This window comes from Lissotriton vulgaris, chromosome 1_1 (assembly GCF_964263255.1).
Source record: "Lissotriton vulgaris chromosome 1_1, aLisVul1.2, whole genome shotgun sequence".
Taxonomy (NCBI): Eukaryota; Metazoa; Chordata; class Amphibia; order Caudata; family Salamandridae; genus Lissotriton; species Lissotriton vulgaris.
Genome location: NC_141685.1, coordinates 674408441 through 674434975, shown reverse-complemented (window position 1 = coordinate 674434975; position 26535 = coordinate 674408441). Strand labels below are relative to the sequence as shown.

Below are 26535 nucleotides of genomic sequence, written 5' to 3'. Positions count from 1 at the left end.
CAGTCCCCACTCCCGGAGGAGGGTGTCCACTCTGCTACACCAGGAAATCTTGGAGGACAGAGCGCGCGAAGTGGCCGTCCCTCCTCACCTCAGCATCCAAGCAGTAGTGCTTTGCAAAAGTGTGGAGGGAGGCCCATGTCGCGGCCCTGCAAATGTCCTCAACAGGAACACCTCTAGACAATGCAGAAGTTGCAGACTTCGCTCTAGTTGAATGAGCTCTAATACCCTCAGGAGGGTCCTTACCCGCCAGAGAGTAGCAAATCTTGATGCAGAGGATAATCCACCTGGAAAGTGTGCGCTTGTGCACCGCTCTGCCCTTTTTGCAGCCAGCAAAACCCACGAAGAGCTGATCGTCAACACTATAGTCTTTAGTCCTATCAAGATAGAAACTAACCACTCTCTTCGGGTCCAGGCGATGAAGCCTCTCCTCCTCCTTGGAAGGGTGCGTGGGAGGATAAAGGGTAGGAAGGGTAATGGATTGTCCTAGATGGAAGGGAGTTACCACCTTAGGCAGAAAAGCAGCCTTGGTCCTGAGAACCATTCTTTCAGCATGAATGGACAAAAACGGGGGCTTGGAACTAAGAGCCTGAAGCTCACTTACCCTCCTTGCCGAGGTAATTGCAACCAAGAAGACCGTTTTAAAAGAAAGAAGTCTCATGGGACACTTGTGCAAGGGTTCAAACGGAGGACCCATCAGATAAGTTAACACAAGATTCAAGTCCCAATGAGGAACAATAAAGGGAGAAGGAGGGAACTTATTAGTGAGTCCCTTCAAAAATCTTAATACTACAGGAGACTTAAAAAGAGAGGGCTGATCCAGCAAACAGAGAAATGCCGATAAGGCCGAAAGATATCCTTTGACCGTAGCAACAGCAAACCCTTGCCGTGCCAGAGAAAGAGCAAACAATAAAATGTCAGACAAATGAGCCTTCAAAGGGTCAACATCCCTCTCCCTGCACCAAGAGACAAACTTAGACCACCTATACGAATAGATGGACTTGGTGGAGTCACGCCTGGCAGAAAGAATGACATCCACCACATCGTGAGGGAGAGAAAAGGAATTCAAGTTGCCCCGTTCAATCTCCAGGCATGAAGGTGTAATGTCTGGAGGTTGGGGTGTAGAACCTGCCCCTCCATCTGAGAGAGGAGGTCTGCCCTGAGGGAGACGGAGCGGCGGGTGAGAGGAGAGGTGGAGAAGGTCCGAGTACCACACCCTTCTTGGCCAATCCGGGGCGACCAATAAGACTTGGGCCCGGTCTTGGCGAATCTTCCTCAGAACCCGACAAATCAAGGGTATGGGGGGAAAAGCATAAAGGAGCTGACCTCCCCAGCTCAACTGAAACGCGTCCCCCAATGCTCCTTGCATCGGATACTGGAGACTGCAGAATGACGGGCAGTGAGCATTCTCGCAAGTGGCAAACAGGTCCACCCGAGGAGTTCCCCACATCTGAAATATGTCGTGAACAACCTCCGGGTGAAGCCTCCACTCGTGGTCGGCAGAGAACTGCCGACTGAGAACGTCTGCACGAACGTTCAGAACTCCGGCCAGATGATTTGCCATCAGACAAATCTGATGATCCTGAACCCAGGACCAGAGACGCAGAGCCTCTTTGCAGAGACACTGCGACCCTACTCCTCCCTGCTTGTTGATGTACCACATCGCGGTCGTGTTGTCCGTCAGGACTTGGATCGACTGACCGAAGGGAAGAGAGGAAGGCCTTGAGCGCCAGACGTATCGCCCGCAACTCTAGAAGGTTGATGTGATGCAACCTTTCCTCTGGAGACCAAAGACCCTTGACCTCCAGATCCCCCAGATGAGCACCCCACCCTAGAGTGGATGCATCCGTTATCACTGTGGCCACCGACGGTGGTAGCTGAAAAGGCTTTCCTTGTGACAGATTGCCTTCCACGCCCCACCAAGACAGTTCCGCTGCAGTTTCTCTGGAGATCTTCACTGACTCCCTGAGCTCTCCGTTGTGCTGATACCACTGCCTGTGGAGGCACCACTGGAGTGCCCTCATGTGCCAGCGTTAATGGTTGACCAACAGAATGCAAGAAGCCATCAGACCGAGCAGGCGAAGGACCGTCAGGACTGGAACAACCGCTCCATTGTAGAACAAAGGAATCATTTCCTGAATGTCGCGAATCCTTTGAGGAGGAGGGAATGCACGACATACAGTAGTGTCCAGTACCGCACCTATGAACAGGTTGCGCTGGGAGGGCACCAGGTGAGATTTGGGCACGTTTATTGAAAAACCCAATCTGTACAACAGCTGCGATGTCTCTTGCAGTTAAAGGAGCACCCACTCGGGCGACTCCGCTTTGATCAGCCAGTCGTCCAGATAGGGGAATACAGGAATCCCCGACCTCCTGAGATGCGCAGCCACCACCGCCATCACCTTGGTGAAAACTCGAGGCGCAGTAGTAAGTCCAAACGGAAGGACCGCAAACTAGTATTGTTGCGATCCCACCGTAAAACGGAGATACTTCCTGTGCGACTTCAGGATTGGGATGTGAAAATACGCATCCTGCAAGTCGATTGACACCATCTAGTCTTCTTCCAACAGCGCTTGAAGAACCTGCGCAAGTGTGAGCATCTTGAACTTCTCCTGTTTGAGGTAGAGATTCAAAATCCTGAGGTCCAAGATTGGACGTAACCTGCCATCCTTCTTGGGGATCAGGAAATATCGGGAGTAGCACCCCTGACCCCTCTCCTGCTCCGGGACCACCTCTATCGCACCTTTTCTGAACAGAGCCAGGACTTCTTCCTGCAGGCGAAGCAGGTGGTCCTCCGAACAATAACCCTGGCAAGGAGGGTAATTGGGAGGGAACTCCTGGAAAGGAAGTGCATACCCATTTTCTACGAGATTGAGAACCCAAAGATCTGATGTAACCGATTCCCAATCCCGTAGAAAATGAGTAAGCCGAACCCCCACCGGAGCCACATGATCCAGAATGGCAGATCTAGGGCTGCTTTGCTGTAGAGGGAGGGGGTTGATTATTAGAGGAAGTGGAGGAGGAGGAGGCCTGGCGTCCACGAGCTCGGCCCCTTTGTTTTCCTCTGTACGTCTTATACAGAGGGTTCTGTCGCTGCTGCTGCTGACCTTGGTTATAGGAACGAAAAGTGGATCTGCCAAATCCCCTAATCTTCCTAGTTGCAGAACCCCTTGCCTGAAGGCCCATAGACCATCGCCGTCGCCCGGCTGTCCTTGAATCTCTCCAGGGCCACGTCCGCTTTCTTACCAAAGAGGCCTGTCCCATCAAATGGCAAGTCCAACAAGGTAGACTGTACATCAGTTGAAAAATCAGAAGATTTAAGCCATGCGGCCCTTCTGGTAGCAACAGTAGAGCCCATAATCCTGGCAACAGAGTCCACCGTGTCCATGCCACTCTGTATTACCATACGGGCTGCAGCCTGAGTATCTGAGACCACTTCATTAAAGTTCTTCCTATCATCCTCTGGAAGCTTAGATGAGAGTTGTTTCACAGAGTCCATCAATGCATGAACATATCTCCCCAACAGGCAAGTAGCATTAGTAGATTTTAAAGCCATGCTACCCGAGGAGAAAATCTTTTTCGCAGACTGGTCCAATTTTTTAGAGTCCTTGTCTGCCGGCACCTGAGGGAATGAACCTGCAGACCTGTTGGAACAAGCGGCCTGCACCACCAGACTCTCCGGAGAAGGATGTGAGGAAAGAAATTCAGGGTCACCAGGAGCCACCCTGTAACGCCTTGCCACCGACCTGGAAACCGCAGGAGCAGTCAAAGGCCTCTTCCAAACCTCCTTTATAGGCTCAGTCAATGCGTCAGTGAAAGGAAGAGTAGGCTCTATTATAGAAGAAGGCGAATGTAAAACCTCCGTGAGGATGTTGGGCTTGTACTCAACAGTGGGCAAAGTCAAGCCGAGCAAATCAGCAGCCTTCGTAATCACGACGTGATAGGGTGCAACGTACTTGGATGGTGTATCCGAAACGGATGGCAAACCCCACTCAGGAGAAAGTTCCAGGCCACTAGCGCTTTGGAGGTCCTCAAAACAATCCCCCTGATCTTGTAGCTCTCCTTCCTCAACCTCGGAATCCATATACTCCTTCTCCTCCAAGAGGCGCTGAGCTCTGCGCCTCGACCATTCCATGCAGACCGAAGTTGATGGATCCGGCAAAGACTCCGACGGAGCCGGAGCCGACGTCGAACGAGGAGCTTGAGGACAGGAAGCACCACGATCCGAATCACCACAAGGTCGATCCGGAGCCGGTGAAGCCGCATGCGAAGTCGACGACCTCGGCGGCGCCGTACCGAGCCAAGGAGCACAAGGCGTCGGCATAAAGGGGGCCGGGGCGAAAGCCTGAGGCACGCCTAAATTAAAAGACAATGGACCCATGGGACCAACCGGTGTGCCAGAGGGGTACATCGCCATCGCATAAACACCAAACATGGCATTTAGAAACTGCAAGGGATCCTGACCTCGACCAGGAAAGGGAGGGTGCGAACCCAACGGTCGCTCCGAAGGAGGCTGATCCGGCAAAGGTGCACCCTGGCCCTCTTGACTTTCAGGCTCCACATCCGGAGTCGGAGCTCGAGGAACCTCTTCTTCATCATGCACTGAAGAATGGTGCGACTCCAGATCCGGTTCCTGCTCCTGAACAGGAGAACCTTCACGAGACTGCACCGGAGAAGGAGACACAAAGTCCTTATGATGCTTACGAGACTTCTTCTTCGAATCCGAAGACTCCTTGCCAGAGTGATATTTAGAGCGATGCTTACTCCTCTTGTGCTTCTTCCTCGAGGAGCTCGAAGCATGACCCGAAGCCGACTTGGATCCAGACCTCGACCTCTCTCTGGATCTCGCTCTGGACCTCGATCTCGAAGCCGACCTCGACTTCGACCGCAACATCTGCCTCGACTTCGAGCGCCTGGAAACCGACCTCGAAGACCTTCCAGCTTCTCTTTCTTTCACCTTCGCAAGAAGAAGCTTCGCCTCCCACTCTCGTAAGGCCTTGGGGTTCATCTTGAAGCAGGAACGACAGTTCTTTACATCATGGTCCGACCCAAGACACCACAGACAATCGGAATGCGAATCAGTGATCGACATCATTCGGGTACAGGAACCACACTGCTTGAACCCAGTCTTCCTCGACGACATCCTCGACGAAGAAGAAAATCTCAAAAGAGAAACAGTAACACAAAATAGTAACAAGATACTCAAAGTATCGCAGAAGATCCCAGAAACCGTTAGCGTCGACGACGCGGAAAAAAGGGAACTGACGTCATCATGCCGACGTGGGCTTTATGAGGAGTCGGTGACTTCAGACAGAGTCGCGCGCAAAGCCGTGCTCCTATGACGTCGTCCACGCCGGCGTGCTACAAAGAATTTTCCGAACGTTGCTGGCGCAAGGGGGATATTCACAAGGTGAGGAATCCACAAGGCAGATGTATCTATCAGAAATGTTCATACTCAACTCTGTAATCACATTCGTCATTTTCAGCTCCTCAACCAATTCCAGTTTGGCTTCAGATCGGGTCACAGTACAGAAACCGTCTTAACTCACATTGTAGACAATGCCCTAAGACTTCTAGACCAGAATGAACCATGCCTACTTATACTATTCGATCTCTCCTCAGCATTTGATACGCCGAAACGTGACAAACTAAATAACCTACTTGAAACAAGGATGTAGTTATCAGGTACAGTGTTAAATTGGTTTATCGCATTCCTTCAAGAGAGAACTCAAAGATTAGAAGTAAACAATGACCTTTCCAACAGTATTCTTGTTTCAATTGGACTCCCACAAGAATCCGCACTTTCTCCTACTCTCGTCAACCTGTATCTGGAACCCCACAGCCAAATTCTGAATCTATCTAACACTCATCACCATATGTATGCGGATGATACACAACTGTATAAGAAAATTTCTTCACCAGAAGACATTACTACTCTCAACCTTGCTCTCTTAAAAATCCAAAAATGGTGATTGCTCAACCACCTTTTGCTAAATTCACTCCCTTTTGCTAAATTCACTCAACACAGAATTCCTCTTGTTCGCCCCACACAATCATACTGCGCCCATTCAGGACTAGCTCAAATAGCTTACATCCCTCAACTGCACCCCGCATGTACTTAACTCTAATAGATCACTAGGCTTAATTCTGGACAAAAACCTGACAGACTTGTTCCGCCCCAAAAAAAAAATCTTAACAAAATAAGTGGTGCATCTTCAGTGCGTTCACATCGGCTTACCAGAATTGATTGTGTTTTGGCTCAATCCTCGTAATGGAATGCTATCATCTCGTTTCTTAATGTATTTTAGTTCCAGTCCGAAAGGTTCACTGTTGAAAAAAGAGGAAAAAAACATCATAAATTGGTGTTCTCGCTCCTGCTCTAACCGAAGTAGTGAAAATAAATGTGGCGGAATAACGTCACATTAAGAGCAACTGTAATAAAAACTCATTGATGCATTTATTTTTATAGTGCAACAGTCAATATCAAGTGTAGTGCAACTGTACAGAAAAGTTGACATAATAAAACGCAGTTTACTGCCTCCTAGATTGCATGCCACAAAAGCATTACTCGGGAAAACAACTCACTTAAAAAATAAAAAAAAGTCACAGACATCTTCAGTGTGAATTTACCATACTGCATACATTTATGCCCCGTCATCATGGTTTTTGCTAAACGAAGTTTGCAAAACAAATAAAAATGAGAAATGGCGTGACATAAATCATATAAGCAGAACTGCATAGTGTAATCTGATATTTATAACCACAGTTGGGGGAAGGGAACCTAACAGTGGTAATAAATAGCATATTACACTGTGCATCTCTATATATATTTACAATACGGTAAAATCCGAGGAGCCTATTGAAAATACTTTTTAATTTGTACATTTGGTATTTTCTGCACACAGAATGAAAGAAACATACTAGTTTCAGGAATTGTATACCTTATTGATCTGCCCCATTCTATTGTCAGGCAATTTTCTGTTATTGACATTTGAATAGTGCAGTCTATTGACATGATTCTGAATGTATTATTGCTGGCCATAATCAGTTGCGTTTGTATGGTTTAAGGCTGTGAGCACGACTTAGATGGAAATATTTAGTCATAGGTATCGAACTGTGGGGGCACAGGTCTTATTCACTGAAACCTTGGTATATGTTCTGTTTGGATTTTTTTTAAAGAATGCTTATGTATTTTTGTCGAGTAACATGCCCCATGGTTATATTTCATCCAAGCGTAGTGTTGTTAGATGTGTAGCATATCTTATCAGCCTTAGAAGAATGCAGGATATTCAGTCTAATGCGCTGTGTTTAGGATAGCTGCATATAGGATATAACATCCAATCTATTTCGTTGCCTTTGAAGTGTCTCATAGTCACGAGTGTGATCAATACTAATTAGATGCTCCCATATGCGGCATACTACTGCTGTGCTGGTCATCCGTGAATTTTGTTTGTCAAAATTCTCCAGCGATCTAAGACTTAATATTCTGTTGTGTTTTACTGGTATATTTTGGTGACTAGTGTAATTGGGTATGAAACGAAAGCTGCCAATATGGCATATCTATTGTGCTTGGTATATGTAAGATTTGTATTATAAATCAAGAGAAACCGAACAATTTACAGAGAACCTGGGGGTAATAAACCGCATTGTAAAAAAGAGGATTCACTTAAGCAATTATTTAAATAAGCAAGAGACAAAAAGGTCTAAGTTAATGTTAAGGCCAGACAATTATTAGTCCACCAGGACAATCAGAGCAGACAGATACTTGATGTTTTATTGCAATTTATTTATTCACTGTACATTATTGAAGCATTTAAAATCTTTTGGTAGTGTAATGCAGTGATAAGTGAGTGATGAAGAAACAAACCTCATCTAATTCAGCAAAACGTTTGACTCCTGTGTCTATTTTTATAGAACAAAATAGGAGTTGAGATGTCTACAGTTGATGGGGGTTCGACCCCTATAGATGAGAGGCCATCATCAGGACAAGGTGTGGGAACATTCAGTTAGCCCTGCATAGTAGAAAAGCATGCTACGTAGGTAGGGTCGGGATGCAACCCCCCCCCCCCCCCCCCCCGCCCCCCCCCCCCGCCCCCCCCCCCCCCCCCAGACCCAGGGAGGTAATGTAAGTGGTCGGTGGAGTTCCGCGCGAAACAAAGGAGTGTAACATATATTGTTTCCACAGTTAAAAAGGATGTTCTTATATATGGTTCACAAATAAAATAAACAATACAGTAATAATGACAGCTTCCTAATACACCTCATATATTGCCTGGTTTATTTTCATATTTACAGAACTTTGAATACCTAGAAAATAATAATAAAGGTTACTGAGAACGTAAGAATTTTAAGATAACGCAAGAATGAAGGGAGGGAAGAGAAAGGAATAAAGAATGCATATGTATATTTTGCACACAAAAAAGCAGGTAAGCAAGGCACTTTGAACCTTTGACCGCAATAAAACTATTCAAGATGAATTGTGAATGTCACTTTCTTTAATAATCTGCAATAAAAATAACATTTCTTCAATCGGCTATATATATTACATTTTGAGGTCGAAATCTTTATTCGGTTTATAAAAATAAACCATTAAAGATAAAAACAATAAAACGACTCCCTATCGAGATGCTTAGTGATAGAGCGGGCGCACAGGGATCTCGTACAAAAGCCGCCCGTGGGGGCCCGTCCCCGGCCTGTAATTGCCAAACTGTTGAACAAAAATCAGCAGATCCTCATCTTCCCGGACTACACGAGGTTAGTGCAACAACAGCAGCAATCGTGTACAGCGGCCAAGGCGCGCCTTCGCGACCTCAAGCTCCCATATGCTTTGCTCTACCCGGCCCGCCTGAGGGTGGTATTTCAGTCTCGCACCCACTTCTTCGATACTCCGGAGGAGGTATTTCGATGGACTGATGAGACAGTGAAAGTGAAGGGGCATACCCCGCCGGGCATAGACTTGGACTCTTCACAGAGCAGGGCGCAGTCGCAAACTGCACAAGGGTCACGGAACAGAAGAAATTGGTGGTCCCGACCCAGGAGGCGCTCCACCTCGGGAGGTGCCGTAGGCGGGACGAAGGATGCCCCTGAATCTCTGACAGTGGACCCATGAACGCTTGGCCAACGGGCAGTGGTGACTGACAATAATGTGATATTGCAGTGATTGGTATGCCTGGGGAACCGCCGTAGAGAAGCTCTGTGGGTGAGCAGCGGCCAATGTGATCCTTGGTATATGGCGGATGTAGTATCTGTGGCGCAGCGTGGTGGGGGGAGATGTATGAGGGGCGGGCCTTTCCCCTTGCTTAGGGCTTATAGGGGGGGTGTTGGGTGTATGGGCTGTTTGATGGGGATCCATTGGTGTGGACGGCCACAGGTCCTGCGTTTGGGGCCGGGAGCGGTCTATACCGCGACAGGTACTTCAGCTTTTGTGAGGTGTGGGGGTGGGGGTTGGGAACGGGGGAGCTCTTTGTTTTGGAAGGGGGGTTTGTTTGGGTTTAGTCGCACGATAGCTGGGGGGTCTCCATGGTTTATTCATACGCACCTACGTGGCCCAGCATCTGGGCATTTACTCTACTTGTTCCCGGATGGCTACTGCAGACGTTGGGGCTCTAAATCCCAGAGCTTCCCTTCATGTGCTTAGCTGGAATGTGAGGGGAGTGTTGGACAAGGTTGAGAGGGGGGCAGTTTTGCGGCAGGCGAAAAGGGGGGGGCGCTGATATCATGCTACTACAGGAAACCCACTTACTCAGCAATAACACTCTGCTCACAGCGTTTTGGCTACCAGCAGGTTTATCATGCAGGCTTTGCCAGAGGCTCCCGGGGGGTGGCCATACTAGTGCATCGTAGGCTGGCCTATGTTCACTCCGCTCAATGGGTGGATCGGCAGGGCAGATACACATTTGTCAAAGGTATGGCTGGAGAGGAATCTCGGACTGGGAAGGGTGTACACCCCGCCTCCTCTGCAGTGGTCACTGGTAGAGAAATTATTTGCAGTATGGGCTGATAGCCCTGAGGCACTAGCGGAGATGGTGGTGGGGGGTGGCGGGGGGGGGCGGAACTTAAATGATATCATGGATGGACTTGTGGATAGATATCGGCCCGGGGGCGGGTGGGCGGCAGAAACATCCACTAAATTGGGGGATATGGTTCTGGGTTCGGACTGGGTGGACACGTGGCGATACTTACATGCACATAGGCGGGAATACACATACTTATCAGCGGTCCACAAATCCTTCTCTAGAATAGACTATATATTTATTCCTCGAGCAGTCATTGGCAGGGTGGAGTCGGCGAATATACTGGTACGCGGGCTTTTGGATCATTCCCCAGTTACCATAGAACTTACTTTGGATAGAGGGCGGCAACCATTTAGATGGTGCCTCTCTACATGGCACCTTCAAAGTGCGGAGTATCAGAAACATATGGGGGAAGCCATAGAGCACTTCTTGGTGGAGAATGTTGGATCGGCCATGGATGCTGGGACGGTGTGGGAGGCCATGAATCCCCCGCTTCGGGGAGTGGACATCGCTTGGTGTGCGGCGGCACGCAGGCAGCGTAAAGCAGACTTAATACGGGCAGCAGCAGACATTGAGGCCATGGAGCGTCGCTGTAGTGTAGACGGAGAGAGTCAGGTGGTGGGGCAACTCCTCTTGGCACAGCAATCCTATGTGTCCTTGCTACTAGATGAGGCGCGTCAGGTGTGGCTGGCGACAGGCAGCAGGATATATCAGTGGGGGGATAAATCGGAACCATGTTACATCGGCTGTGCCAAAGCACGTTCCAAGTACAGGCGCTGCCGGGGATCCTCAATGAGGCTGGGGGCCCGATCACAGACCCGAGGGAGCTGGCTGAAAGCCTCGCGACATATTACGCAGACCAATATACCCCGAAAGAGTACCTCCCGGCAAACATGGTAGACAAATTTATCGCAGATTTACCACCGCAAGTGGTGTCAGATGAGGTGCGAGAGCGCCTCGAGCTCCCGTTGACTGGAGGAAGAGTTGGGGGCAGCCCTGGGGGAGCTTAATACCGGGAAGGCCCAGGGACCCAATGGGTTCCCGAGTGAGTTTTACAAGAAATACCGCCTGCAGCATGGTGCGCATTATAGAGTGGCATTGGAAGAGGCCAGGGAACGAGGTAGCCTCCCCGCGGATTGGAAGCACGCTGAGGTGGTGGTATTCCACAAGCCGGGCAGTCCCCCGGATCAACATGCGTCATATCAGCCCATATCTCTCCTGAACGTGGAGGCTAAGATTTTGGCCAAGGCGTTGGCTTACCGTCTCCTACCGCACATAGCGGGGCTGGTCCCCCCGGATCAGGCCGGGTTCATGCCCCACAGGGCGACTCGACACAATATTCGCAGGGCCCATGTGGCAGTGGCGGCAGTTCGATATACTGGGGAGCAAGCTGCACTTCTCCTAGCAGATATGGACAGGGCCTTTGATTCCTTGAGTTGGGTCTACCTGTTCGCGTTCTGCCTCGGCTTAATTAGGGCCCCACTTCCTGTCGTATTTGCGACTGTTATATACGGACTTGGCGGCCTCAGTTCGGGTGGCAGGGGCCATATCCTCTAAAATTTCCATTGGGCGTGGCACTAGGCAGGGCTGCCCCCTCTCGCCGTACCTGTGCACCCTTGCTATGGAGCCGATGGGGTGCGCATAGATATTCAGCTGAGTGGTTTCGAATGGTAGCTTGGCCCATCGGATAGAATTGCCTTATACGCTGACTATGTCCTGTTTTTTCTTACAAATCTCAGTAGGTCGGGCCCCGTTTACTGGAGATTATGCGGATATTTGACGAAACCTGCGGGTTATATATGAACCCTCGCAAGTTGACCCTTTGGGTGTTGGGGGAGCGTTCTGGGGTTGGGGACTGGGCATCCACATTACAGGTAGCGGTAGGGGGTATTAAGTATTTGAGAGTGTTCAAATCCGAGGTTCCTACGGTCTCCTGGGAGCGAAACCTGGTGCCTGTTTGGGATCGGGTCCGGACCGAGATGAAGACGTGGCCCCGAATGCCCCTCACTATTTATGGCAGATCGGCTATCTTTAAAATGGTGGCCCTTCCACGATTGCTCTATCAATTACAGAACCACCCATACCCGATTTCCCCCCAGTGGTTTCGACAAGTTGACTCGGCGCTGGGGCAGTTTCTTTGGGCAGGAGGCGCGGTGCGGGTTGCGCTGCGAGCTTGTTTCCTGACGACATACTGTGGTGGTTTGGCGACCTCCAATATCCTTTCTTATTACCAAGCCTCCCATCTCCTGGTCCTGAACGAATGGTGGTATGGGGATAGGAGGGACCCGACATACGCCTTGGAACGACATCTTATGGGTTCTAACACTCTACATACAGTTTTGCACTTGGTGCAGCTGCGGAGGCAGCTGCCGCCGGCCACCCAGGTAGTGTTTCGGATCTGGAGGCAGGCTCTACGTCGTATGGGATGGTGGGGCACGTTGACTGAGGAGACACCCTTGTGGCATAATGGACGTCTGCCGGCACTGGCTTCTCTCCAGGGTTTCAGGGGCTGGGATGATATTGGCATATCAACACTAGGAAATGTGATGTCGGAACCGACGCTTAAATCCTTCCAGGATATGCGCGAGGAATATGGCATGCCCAGGTCCCAATTTTTTAAGTATCTGCAATTCAGTCATGCCATTACACCGAGACTGGAGGGTCTTGACTCCCTCCCAGAATTTAGTCCATTGGATGCCAAGATATTTATGGGTGACCTGGGGGATAAAAAGATATCTCGCATATATCAGACATTAGTTACACATTGCTCCACCACACTGCTGAAACTTCGGGAGTCTTGGGAACGAGATGTGGGGGCATTGGAGGAAGAAGACTGGCGGGAGGCGCTGGCGGCCCCTAGAGATGCAGCCATAGCGATGCGCCTGCGGCTCATTCAATTCAAATATCTGAATAGGGTCTACTTTATGAGAGAGAGGTTGTGGCGGGCAGGTCTGATAGCATCCCCAGACTGTCTCCGGTGTGGCCAGGAGGTGGGGACGTTGATCCACACGGTATGGAATTGTAGTTCATTGGCTAGGTTCTGGAATGGGGTGTGGGATTGTATGTCCGAGATCCTAGGGTGGGAACTCCCTCCCACACCGCAGTTAGGTTTACTACATGTGTTGGAGTGGGTGGGGGGAACATATATGAAAGGCACTTACTATTACTAGGTCCAACCTTGGCCAAACGTGATGTAGCCAAAGCATGGAAAGATCCCCGGGCTCCCTCCGTTTTGGTGTGGAAGAAAGGGCTAGACTTTTGTATGGGGCTGGAACTGCCAACCTTTGTCGCCTGAGGCTGCCCAAGAAAACATTATAGGATATGGAGGCGATGGGCGGACTATCGGAGCCTGTGGCTGGAGCCTCCGGTGGAACGGGAGGTTGATTTGGAAGTGGTATAAAGGGGCAGAGATAGGAGGTGTGTATGTAGGAAGGGGGGGGGTTGGAGGGATTGGGGGCGGGGTGTAGAGTTGTTAAGTTTGCTGCTATTCTTTGACTCAAAATGATGTATAGATTCCCAATCATTTGATGCTGTATATCTGACTTGTAGTTATCTCCGGAAAACGGGGTGCTGCGCCATGTATGTAATCTGTCAATAAAAATGTGTTTAAAAACAAACAAACAATAAAACATAGAATTTCATACAAGCAATATTTTTTTTCCGTAAATGGACTGCGGCAGATAAAAAGTTAGTCACATAAAAACAGATCTTCGAATCAGATACTAACATGGGGTAGAACAAAGCCGGATGAACTTGTCCCAAATGGGTTCCAGCAAACAATGGAAGTATAAAAGATTTGCAAAGCTTTTTATAAAAAGAACAAAACATTGTAAAGTGCAAAGTGCCCGGAAGGGAAATGCCATCACATCGACATGGAATAAAAACAGAAGTGAACTACCACGAGGGATGGTCAACAAATGGTGACTAAGATTCAATCTAAAACAAGTCAATAGAAACAATGGTGGTTCAGCATATTGAAAGGTAAATAAGGCTCTATAAAAACTGTAGCTGGCAACGGGACTTAAGTTTTCACTACACGTTTGGTACAGAGCAATGCTATATCTCTCAAAGCCTTAAAAGCTACTTTGGCCCAGGCAATAGCCCTTTGGGCAATTAAGTCCAAAGTACTAAACATTTCAGGATGGCCAAGTTTACTAAAACTAGCTTTGATGTGGTTTAACCATGAGATATTAGCTACTAGATCCAGACCCAAGCAATTTGTTAAGACCATAGCTAAAGAAGCGGTCATATCTGTAGGCTATTCCCTAGAAACACCAAAAAAGGTTCCTCGTGAACAATGAAAGAGGAAGTACTGTGGAGAAGTCATAATAGTATTCTTAGAAATGTTATCTCAATTGCTAAGAGAGCCAAAGTATCTACATAACCCTATATGTCACTTTCATAGGCAGCCACTGGGACACGCTAAGCACTATAAATATCAAGCAGAATCTTAATTGATTTGTGCCCCAGCCTATTTGCAAAGACAGAAGTAATGCCCCTAGTGAAAGTAATACTTACTGCAGAATTTCCAAAAGGGACTACATCATGGAAAAGTAACTTGAACACCTAGGTAAGAAAACATTAAACAAGACTAATAATATTATTATGCACCCTAAATGTTCTGGACTTTGTAGACTGAGGGTCTATCACCATAACGAGAGAATTGGAAAAGTTGGTCCTTAAATCAAGACTGCCCATAAAAATTACAAAAGTTAAGGAGACAATCCAACCCCAAAGCAGGTCTAGAAATGAGGAACGCGTCGCCTGCATAAAGCAGCACTGGAACAGAACTATTGCCAATACGAGGCATGTCTGTAGCCCCCCCTCAATTAACACCTTCTAAAGGTTATTAAATTTGAGGGTAAAAAGAAATGGAGCCAATAAGCAGCCTTGTTGAATCCCCGCCGCTTCAGATTAAAGTGAACAGTGCATTCCTCCTGAGACCCAAAATGAACAGCAGCAGACATATTAAAGCAAAGGTCACGCAAAAGAGAAACTACATTCAATTCCACCTCAAGAAGCAATATAATATCTCATAGTTTGTCTATATTAACATTGTCAAAAGCAGAGCTCAAGTCCATGAATGCCATGTGAAGAGCCCCTTGTTTGGTCACTGTATATTTATGAATAATCAAATCAGTCCATAAACCGGGTCGAAACCCATACTGAATGCCCGATAGAACAGGACTTTCAAGAGCCCAATTAACTAATCTGTTCAAGACTACTTGACCAAAGACCTTCACCACACAGCAAATCAAAGAAATTGGGCGAAGGCATTTAGGGTAGGCCTGGCTACCCTTTTTAAAAACAGGGACATCACTGAATAGGACCAGGATTTAGGAATATAGTGTTTAGCAACCACATTGAGATAAAGAGTGCTAAGTTTGATTTAAGAACATCTATGGGGTCTTTGTCAGGACAGGGGTCTCTGTCAGGACCAGGAGTCTAATTAAAGGAAAGTGCCTGAATGGGCTTGCAAACCTCTTCATGCAAGAAGGTAAGAGGAACAATAGGAACAGTAAACTGAGAAAAATTACAAGATTTAGAAGTAAAATCAGGCCCACCATAAATATGCTCAAAATGTTTGACCCAGAGCTCAGGTGAGATAGTACAAAGTTAAACAGGGTCGAAGGTAGGCTTCAAAACAGGTAGATTAATAATCTCCCAAAACAAAGAGTTATCACAGTGTTTACTAGCAAGAAGCAATTCCTCCCTAGCCACCTTTAGCAAAGATTGTTTACGCTCCTTTAATATTCTACTATACGAAAACCGACAAAGTACCATTTTGCAGATCCCTAGGAACAGACCTCAAAGCATCCATTAAAAGACGATCTTAGAACAGTTTGCGTCAAACCATTTAAGGGGCTTAGTGACCCTGGAAATAGATTTAGAAGTCAAGAGAATTAATTATCTATTGTATGCAATAATATTAAATACAAAATAACCAAAACAAAAGAATCACAATTCAAACAGAACTCATCTTGGAGTGACAGCGTTTTAGAAGGAAAACGGCAGTATACATGATACAGCACTTAGGAGAAACATTACCAGTCTCAGCTGCAAAAGGCCATAAGAGGACTGTGAACACTCAGTGGACACCAGGCCACCTCAAAATGTAACATAAAATGGACCCTAGATGAATAAATGAGAGCTGGAATCAATAACACTAGCAGCACCTCTCCCAATAAAAGCGGCAACAACCACATCAGATAGAGTCTCAGTCGTAGCAGTAAAAATGGAAACTAAATTATACTCCCCCAATAACAGGTTCATAAAATTACCCTCGGACAGATGCAAAAAATGTAAGACCTCAGAGAGAGAGTCACTCATTGTAGAATGTTGCGACAAGCACCCTCTAGTAAAAGGAAGCAGATTAAAATTACAATCTAAGGTAATAAAGTTATTACCCAACATGGATTTGGGTAAGCTATCCTGAAAGCTTTTCAAAACATGCCCTTGACTTGGACTACCTGCCTATGCAAACGCATTATAGAAATTAACTAACAATATACAAGGACGAACAGGAACTGTCAACAAAAGAGGCTAGATTTGGGGAGCTGGTAGCTAACACTATGCAAAAACCTAAAGACAAACACACCAGACTAAAAAGGCCCCACTCTGGCCCTCCCATGAGATGAAGGAGTAGCAGGAACAAAGTACGAAATACAACCATCCAGATAAAAATTGGTATCGGTATCCCATGGTTCCTGTAGACAAATTAGTTTGAATCTATGTAGCAAAGTAAAAAATCCTTATGACCCCTTATGTTTATAAGCCCTGCAACAATCCAACTCAAAAGAGGAATACTATTCGGGGAATCAGTCAAGCATGCATGGTCTCGGGGGGAATGAGGTGGATGTAAATTTCAGACAAGGTTCTCATGGGGGTAGATCTGTTAGAAGTGGGTAAGCTACTCTCTTGGGCTGGCCTAGAGCTTATGTTTGAAGGAGCAAAAGAAGCAACCCAAACCAAATTAGGCGCAGAATAAAGAGGACAAGAGAGGGGCAAGTTTATAAAAATAACCTAAGGGAAAAAGACTAATTTCAGCACGTTGCCCAGGTCCATCTGGAAACTGTGACAACAGAAAACCTACGGTGTGGGGATTATCAAAATTCACTACCACAATATCACCATGAAAGGTTTTAAATTGAGGACCTAACTGTGCCTAGCTTACCTAGATGCTCTGCCGCTCAGCCAGCGTTTCAGTCCCTCTGTGCCATGAATTGAACTGAATTCATAGAACTCTCCTAGCCATTAAAATGGACTTGAACAACTATTGGTCATACCCAAATCCTTGTTAATCCAATGAACCACCTTATTCTTCAAACACATATAGCCTTCCACTGTTAGGAGCCAATAAGGGGACATTGGCCAGAATAATAACATAAGACGTAGCAGCAGGAGATAAGCCTAAATTACGAGGCAATTAGAGGACTAAGAAGAAAATAGATCTTTACTGTATGCCTCACTAGATGCAGCACCAATTATGGGGACGGGCAAAGATAAGAATCCAAGGCCTGTAGTAAAAAAAAATATAAAAAAAAACCTAGATGGAATTTGTGGTAATAGACCTCACATCATTCGAGCTTCCCGACTGACGCACTGGTTCAAGGATGGGGTCAGGATGGCACAGAGCCCTCCACTGGGGAGAAGTAGCTCTAGGCAAGGCCCTATCTCGAGCAATAGCGGAATTAAAATTCTGTTCCACGTAAACTAAAACTGGGGGATCTCTTCTAATAGATTGATTAGCCAAGGAGGCTTTAAAAGATCACGACCCCACCCCTCGCGTCCTCAATTATGGAACGTCTGACTTAACAGGGAAGGACAGTGGAAACAACCAAAGTTTCAAGGTCGGCTGACACATTTTCTGTATGTCTTTCCATAAGCCTTTCAACAAACGCAATACAATGATTCTCAGATGATGACAAGCTGGGAGGACAGAGGGGGGAGGTTGATTGACTGAGGCAAAGAACCCCTGGCAAGGCGTTTCTTCTTAACAGCAGCCATAAGAGCTGACAAATTCATTTAAGGAGGGCTGCCCATCATTTGCGCTTGAAAAGTGGTGGGAACCTGAAATAGGTAGGTCCGGCCTACAGTTAGATTGAGGGAGACCTGTTTGAAGGCATGTTGATACAATCGGGGTGGCCGGATCCACAGCATCATAACGAATACCAGTCACTCACTCATGGTGACCAACTGCCTGGGGGCCAAGGCCAAGTTTCACCTCAGCAGCACTAATTTCCATGATAGACCCCACTGCTAAAGTGAGGAGCGTCATTATATTTTTGCCATTACACGGAAGTACGCCAGCCCACGAGGCCAAATTTAATTTGCGTTTACCCATGCTAGTGGGTAAAGTAGATACAGAATAAACCAAGTCCAAGGGCCATTTTGGGGCCATTGGGATAAATTCTGTACTAAAAAGAGAAATTCAGGACGGCAGGGCAGCTGAAGTCCCACCTCTCCAAGCCTGCAGAAAAGAGGAAACCTGGCCTCTAATGGGGTGCACATGCTTCTTTAGAGGCATGCTAAACAGTGTTCCCAGGATGTCCAGAAGGTGAGGAGAGCTGCTGAAAATGCCGGTGTCCTTCCTTTGGTGATCTCTGACAAGGCGGTGCTGTTGTCAGAGGTCAATCTGACGCTGCTAAAATAGGAGGCCTTTTAAAATCTCAAAGAATTTAATGAACTGTCTATAGTCTCTCTAGTGTGACTGAAGGCCTAACAGGCTGTGGCTCTTTCTGCTTTAAGTCATTAAAGTGCTGTGCCCACTTTGTATCCAAAGAGACAATCTCTATCGAATAGCATGTCCAGTACTGTGGCTTGGACTTGTTAAGAAAAATCTGGAGCTCTCAACCAGGCAGGTCTGCATAGGGAGACAGATGAACTATATCCCTGACCACGGACTCAAAATATCCAAACCAGCTCTCACGAGGGGTCTTCATGCATCCTGGCCATAACAGACAAAAGTGCTGAAATTATCATTTAGATTACCTGGAGATTGGGCACTACAATTGCTACCATGTACATTAAGGCGTGTGTGTATTGTCCCAGGAGGCTTGGGGCACAGAGAACGAAATGCTAAACTAAGTAATGTAAGGCCTATTTTCCAAGTCCTTCAAATATGTTTGATTCTCTGTCAGGCAGGTGGGTTGGGTAGCTTTTCAGGTTCTGTTTGACACACGAAGAGGCCTGTACTACAAGCTGTCCCAAGATGGATGATCCCCTGGTGTTTGTCTGTATGTTCTTAGCATAGATCTTTTCACAGCAGGCACAGATCGGGCTGTCGTCAAAAGGTAGGAGCAGTTACGCTGATGTGGATAATTTCAGAATAGCTGTCAAAACTTTGGGCTTTAGTCCCACAGATGGAAGAGGTAGGTCAAGTTATGCAGCCGCCTTCTTACGCACTGAATGGAACAGAGACAAAATTACAGAGACCGGACCTGGAGGATAGTCTATATCAATGTCTGATAAAGCGTTTAGTCCGCTGGATTTTGGAACGCCTGATAATTGGAATTCTACCAGGAGTTAGATGGAAACAGATAACGCGATTGACCAGAATCTGTTGAGCACAAGGGGTCATGAACAACTTGGCCTTGCATTCCTTGATGGCATTTGGAAGCATGCTGCAACATCAGTTGCAGATTCTGGAATCATGCCTGAAACCCAAACACTAGACAGTCCTCATGTGGATCTGTAATTGATGTGTCTGCCACAGGCTGACAGGGCATGACCAATGAAAATTTTGATGGGGCAACATCCCTACTACGCTGCACAAAAATACACTTTTTGTCAAATGAGAACATCTCTTAGGAGAAGACCGGATAGAAGAAAGCCCCAGATCCACGCCAAGTAGTGTGGAAAAATAATTTGGCGTCATGGCACCCAGGTGGGTGGAATTTGGCTTGCTTAACGCCACCAAAGCCTCGCTTTCTGCATCGTAAAAGAGCCAGCGCCACCTACCAGCGCAGGCTATTTAGTTCAGAAGTTTCGAGATCCAGTCTGGCACCTGGGATATTCAAGAGGTGAGGAATCTGGTAGAAGAAACATCCACCATTAATCTAATTTTTAGGAGTCCCCAACAGACTACAAAAACAATAAAAAGACTGGAAATACAAAACCTAACTCAGCTGCAAAGCAGAAACAAATATCTATAAAGATTTACTTAAGATATTCCACTGCAAAATAGTTAGATGTACTGAAACTGTCCAAACATGAATACATCAAAATTTTTACCTAGCAGGCCACGGACTCCTACAGAACACTGTAAACGTCTTACATGCATGCAGCGAAACGGAAAGGATATTGGTAAGTTGCCTTTAAGCTAAGAAACACAAAACTAAAAACTCATTAAAAAGGCAGAGAGAAGACAACAACCTGTGCTATAGATACAACAGATGTGTTTGCTATATGTAACAGAAAGAAAGGGAAATGAAGAAAAGATAGACATATTTAGTTGGCTCTAAATACAGATAGACATAGAATGAAATCTAGGTAATGGATGCCATAAAAAATGTCAAGTTAGGCAAAGGTCTAGGATCCGATGAATGTACTGCCTCCCTATAAAGTGATACAGAAAAGAAAGTAGGTCAATGATATGCAGTTGATTCATTTTCATCAGAAATTAAAAGGGAATTCCGTGAAGGAAAACACAACAGTGGTCCTCTCCAAGATAGCCGAATGTTGCCTCTGTAAAGTAATCACTTCACTGATCCATTCTAAAGCAACAGGCGTTGCCAACAGCAGTATCGTAAGTGATTAGACATACCCCTTTTGATTTCTCCAGGGAGCAACAGAACCATATGCAAACTGATTAACTTTAAAAACAAAATGAGCCACTCACTTTTCTTTATTTGTTGTACGGGTTGTTGCAGCACTAACTCCTGCCTGAATTTCAGGCGAAAATGCATTTGGTCTTGGAAAAGGCATATTTAATTGAACCTGTGCAAAGAGTGAACAAAACATGCATTAGTACCAATCTTTAAAATAAGCTAATTCAACAGCATTCATACTACTTTCATTAACCTAGATTCTAGGATATATAAAGTTAAAGAAGTGCTTGAATTTAGCATTTCTAGGCCAGTGACATCTCTCTATACATAAAGTTTAATTTCTAATTGCTCAACCCTGAGAGTACATTTGTGCGGTTAAGGAAAAGGGTATTGTTATGGAAATTAAGTGACAAATTAAAATCAGTCTTTTATAGAAATCAGTTTATAACAATAGTTTTAATTCTCTTTATTTGATATACAGTCTGGCAAAAATACCATACTCTAAACGTTAGCAGCTTAAATTCATATTTTGTGGATTTCTTCAAGGGAACGTTAAAAGTTTAATTTAAAGAAGGAGTACATATTCCCAAAAATACAAATGTTTAAATATATTTTCCATCAGCAAATGCACTTATCTTAAAAAAAAAAACGAGTCCCATTTTTGTAAAGTCATGACAACTTATGGCTATTTTCAAAACAATCAAAATTCAGACTCAAAGAGGATTTTTTGCTTTCCTTTGTTTACATTTACATTACGCATATGATGGCTGAAATTTATTATAATTTAAACATGCAATGTACACACAAGTGGTCCAGTAAATTTATACATTACAGAGTTAGTCAGAAAACAAAATAACTTTTTATAAAGAATCAAGTGCAGTAAAATAAAAAGCCTGCCTTTGGTCCAGAGCCTGTAGCATGTGCATACGCTGAGTGTTGACTGGCCATGTTGGTTGAAAACGATTGCGGGAAGGAGTTTTTGAAGGGGACTGCAGAGGAGGCAGGATAGTTGGGTCCTGAGTTGGTGATATATTGCCTATTTTCAGGCTTCACAAAAAAAAAATGGGCAAAGTTGGGATCAATAAAGAAACACCACAAGGACTGTAATTGCTTCTCAACCTTTTTAAACCCATACATAAATGCTTAGAAGAATTATTTTAACAAAAGTGGACTCAAACTGTAATGGCATTGAAAAATACACATCTTTAAAGATAACAAAGAAGAATAACCTATAAAGCCTAAATGTTTATTGAGCCAAGAACTTAAGAGAAGCAAAACTGAAAGCAGCATTTTCATCTGTAAAATATACTGAAAGAAACTGCATAAAATGGAATTATATATTTTGAACTTTTTTCACCTAACACCAACAGGAGATAACTATAGTGGAAATAAGGTACAAAATACTATTTTAATGATATACAGTAATTTTTAATTGAACATGCAATTTAATTCAAGGTAGATAACCGGTCATTAAAATCAATATTCCTTTTGTTAAACAGTTTCTTTTAACCAGCTCTTCAGTTTAGGCTTGTTTTTGATCTTACATCATACTTTAAAAATCGTGAAATCACTGCACAGCCATGAATTATGGCTTAAAGACATAATATTTTTCACTGACCACAATAAGAAGAAAGAGGTTTGGCAACCTAATTCCAAAAGCTGTATCAGATCCTATTAAATCGTTTGCTCACAGGTCCACAAGAGGTGGCAAAGTACCTACGGTTTGTTCGTAGGACCATCAAGTATGTGTATTCAAAGCAACCCATACAGTGTTGCCAGGTACCGATTTATTTGTTTGAATCTTGTCACACCCATTAATGGAGTGGCCTCCAGACAGATAGAGATTTCTGGACTGTGGTGGTTGAGTTGGTTTGCCTCTGGGATCTGTCCTGCTGTAGCTCTGCAATCAGGGCCAAGTACAACTTTCCACACTGAACTCTGAGGCTAGAGAGGGTGAGCAGTCAAAGGCTTCTCAGAAAATCAAACCGCCAAACTACAGACAAAATAATTTACAATTTAACCCAGTGTTTGTCGAAGTAAAAATAAAGGACTATTACACATGGTGGTTCAGCTAAATGTTTTTACAAACCCACCCATGGGCGTTAGTCAAACACTAAGCCATCTATGGTGGCCTACCCCAGCTTTTAGAGTGCCCCATATATCTTCCTTGACTTAGCAGAGATAAAGGGACATCTTCCATTATTAGACACAGGCACAGGTTCACTAAGCGACCACCATAACAGGTAAGCAGTCGGTCGTCCATTCAGTTCTTGAGCACAAGAGTGTGCACTGGCAAATGTTAACTTCCTAATGGCAGGTTTACTTTGTGTGATCAAGACAAAGTCTCTTAGTCTTTTAATCTCAGACCTTCAGTTACCTGTTCAGTGGGGACACAGAGCTTGCAGTGACGTGGGCTGTTGCGCTTGACGAGATTGCACTGTCAGCATCATAGTCTGCGGCACGGGACACAGATGTTGGTCTAGCTCCTCACTCAGGCTGCTGGAAACTAACAGTGCAGCAGGCCTGGTTGGTGGTTGCTGTTTTTCAGCAGCGGTTACCTCTGGCATGTTGAACAAGACCCCCAGTACAGCAGCAACGTTGATCTGGCAGTGAGGTGCCATACAGCAAGGCATTGTAAGTGAGCATACCTCCAAGGCTGTGGAGCAGGTCCTTTGCTATAGCAGTGACGTAGATCGTGGCAATGGTGCACCACACATCGAATCAGCAGCTGTACAAGCCCCTCCAATCATGCCGCAGGGGCGTCACTTTGAGAAATTCATTACATCTACTATGCGGGAAGCCCAGTTGACACCTCACAACTTGGGTCGGGGGCACTCAGCTGATTTTGGCGCTCCAAACTACAGGAACTAAGTGGGCTTTTACTCCTGAACAGTCTTGCCTCAGTCAGAACCTGGCACTCTCCTTCTCTTGTCAAAGCGGGCTGCAGGCTTCAAGGCTTTAGGCAGACCAAAAGCTTCATAGGCAAGTTATTCAGACTGGCTGTAATGCATACACTAGCCCTCATCTCACAGCAGCCCTTAAAGTACTCTGCAGAGCACTTCCTTCCTTGGTCAAGAAGAAATTGGAACTGGAAGCGGGGTGAGTTGGGTCCAATGTTTAGACTCATTTTCTAAACAGATCTAAAGCCCTGAAATTGGTTTGAGGCAGGTCCCTTTCAAAAACCATTTTCTGACTGCTGTGCACACAACTTTTGTGCAAGTTGAGGGCTTTCACAGTAGGTGATGTTGGCCCAAAGCAGAAGAATATGAAAATATGGGGGCAATAAGGTGAAACGATTACACCTGGCGGTTTTCAACCTACTCGAAGAGCAATCAGGGAAACAAAAAGGGCAGGCTCTGCCTGGAAACGTCCTCACCCTTTATATCAGAATGTGCAGACACATCCAGTTCCCGCAGTCCACCAAACTGTAGTGCTCAGGAGGATTAACCACCAAAGGTCCTCATAAAACTTGTAGGTTTTCTACAATTAGCTCTGCCTTCACTCTACCTCACTTCAGTCTCCTCTCTTTAGATTTAGGAATGCAGACAATAGACTTTCACGGTCTGTAGAACTATATCTCATTTTCCATCTTGTGCCATAATAAACTTGGGAAAATCCAGCATGGATCCCAGCTATCAGGCTCTCACCATCACATGGAGTTTTATTTAACCCTCTACACCAAACATATGCATGCATTCAACATGAATTGAAAATGACAGCACAAAGATCTGGGTGTTACATTTAAGGAGCTCCTTTACATTAGTGGGGCCAGTAGGCCGCACCCCCCCCCCTCCCCGGAACTGAAAAATGACCATTGCAGGATAATTAATCCACAACAATCTATGAACTGTCACCACCACTTTATGTCAACAACCTAGGACATGGGCAATAGCCCCAATTCAACATAGAGGGCAGGTGGTACTGGATCTCTGCATCATGGATAGGCCTAAGCCGCAGTGCACCTGCTCTCTTAACATGACAGGTAGGCCGACATAGGTCAGGATACCGATTTACCAAGGAGACGTTCCTGCCCCAATGCTCCTGATAGTATAACCCATTTTTATTAGATACAAAAGAAAGACCTAGGTTCCTCATTATGCCAGAAACAAAAAAGGGAATGGATAAATCCTTACCAAAAGAAATGACTAGAGTTTAAATGATGTGTACACCCCTATATGTACCATGTGAACAATATGCTGCCTTCATAGTGATGAAGTTATATGTAAATGAACAAATTCTGAAACTCTTTGATGGTCATTAGCAAATATCCACACTCCTCTTGAATTACTAGCTACAGAAATAACAAACAAAATGATCAACGATGCAAGACAAAATGAATATTTCTTTCCACAAGCCATTGTCTCAAAAAGCATGCCACAGTGTAACATTCATTCTAGTTCAGAAATCTCTTTCATTGTGTACAGTTTTTCAATTTCAAGAGCAACTGCAATAACTACATTCCCTTTCTTTCAGTTTGAAACAGGTAAAATTGAAGATGGTACATTCGGTTTAACTACGTAATACGCTTGCATGCATAGGTGTTAATAGTAAATGTTAAGATATCATGCATTTTCGTATCCTACCACATGGTTGGGTGAAAGGCTTGTTCTGAAAGTACCACTGTTGGGGTATGCTGGAGGATTGGCCATTGTGCCAAGTGCTTCTTGCTTTTTTGCACACTGATTCTCATTCAGTTGCCTATTTAGCCATGTAATAACTGCAAAGAAATATTAATACAAATTCAGAAAAGAAAAATGACATTCATTTGTAATATCAAAGTAAGGATGTCTGAAAAAGATGTACATACAACTATAGTGGGACTTTGGGTTCAGATTTTTTTTTTTTTTTTTAAATAACGCCACGAATCAAATCGGAAATCACAATGAACGAAAGTATTATTTTCCGTTTAATGGTGGGCAGCTTTTTATAGAAAATAAGAAAAGCACCCACCTAACTAGGTTTACAATTACTAGATGAGACAAAGTTTCATGTATCAATATTGTCGTGTATGCGGAGCCCCGCAAGAACATCCCCTGGTGAGGCACACCAATTTAGATCACACGGAGGTGCTTCTGTTTTGAAGTTGTAAATCTTTATTATTTCATTTCTATTGTTATTTACGAATGATCCCTTTAAGGATGATTAACTTCGATATTCAACAGCATATCGGAAGATGACCAGTGTTATAATCCATTTACATTTGAACATTGAACTCCAATGCATTTCGGGCTTAGGCGCCCTTGATCACGGAGAGCTGGGGAGGAAGCAGGGAGAAGTGACAGTGAGGGAATGTATCGTGTTAGGAGAGGTAGAGGGGATCTATCAAAGTGCTCTTGTGTGTGGGCTACAAAAATGAGTGCGCAAAGCTAAGGTGCAGGGTGGGGTAAGTGGTGGAAGTATTACCGCTAGTGACACGAACAAACTATAAATCTCCAAGCTTTCATTGCTCAAACTCTTACTTCAAAGTAACGCGTAGCGTCCTTAGACGTTCTCCATCAGTCATCCGTTTGCCGTCTCAAACGCGTGTGAGACAATCGGCTAAATAATTACATCAACAGTTTCATGTAAACATCATTTTGCGGAGTTCTCCTTTAACAATCTCTCACTGTGCAGACATTTTTCTGCCATTTTACTACTACACAGAAACTCAATAGCAATTTCACTTTATATTGCCCTGAAAAGAAGCACATTTTTCAACATAAAGATTAAAATTCTAGGTCAAGATAGGTTGGTATTATGCTAAGTTAATAAACGCT

At 45.2% G+C, this 26535-nt stretch overlaps 1 protein-coding gene across 2 annotated transcripts in view; it reads right to left on the bottom strand.

Moving 5' to 3' along the window:
- The window catches only part of SASS6 (SAS-6 centriolar assembly protein), a 222966-nt gene that overhangs the window by 11656 nt on the left and 184775 nt on the right, over positions 1 to 26535 (bottom strand). The window contains exons 13-16 of one of the 2 annotated variants that reach the window (XM_086954522.1): positions 25363 to 25496; positions 21677 to 21826; positions 20851 to 20948; positions 6236 to 6324 (exon numbers count right to left, since the gene is read on the bottom strand). In XM_086954522.1, coding sequence (XP_086810648.1) covers positions 6236 to 6324; positions 20851 to 20948; positions 21677 to 21826; positions 25363 to 25496 — 471 coding nt within the window. The remainder of the gene's footprint in view (positions 1 to 6235; positions 6325 to 20850; positions 20949 to 21676; positions 21827 to 25362; positions 25497 to 26535) is intronic. The other variant, XM_086954533.1, reaches the window with a different exon arrangement.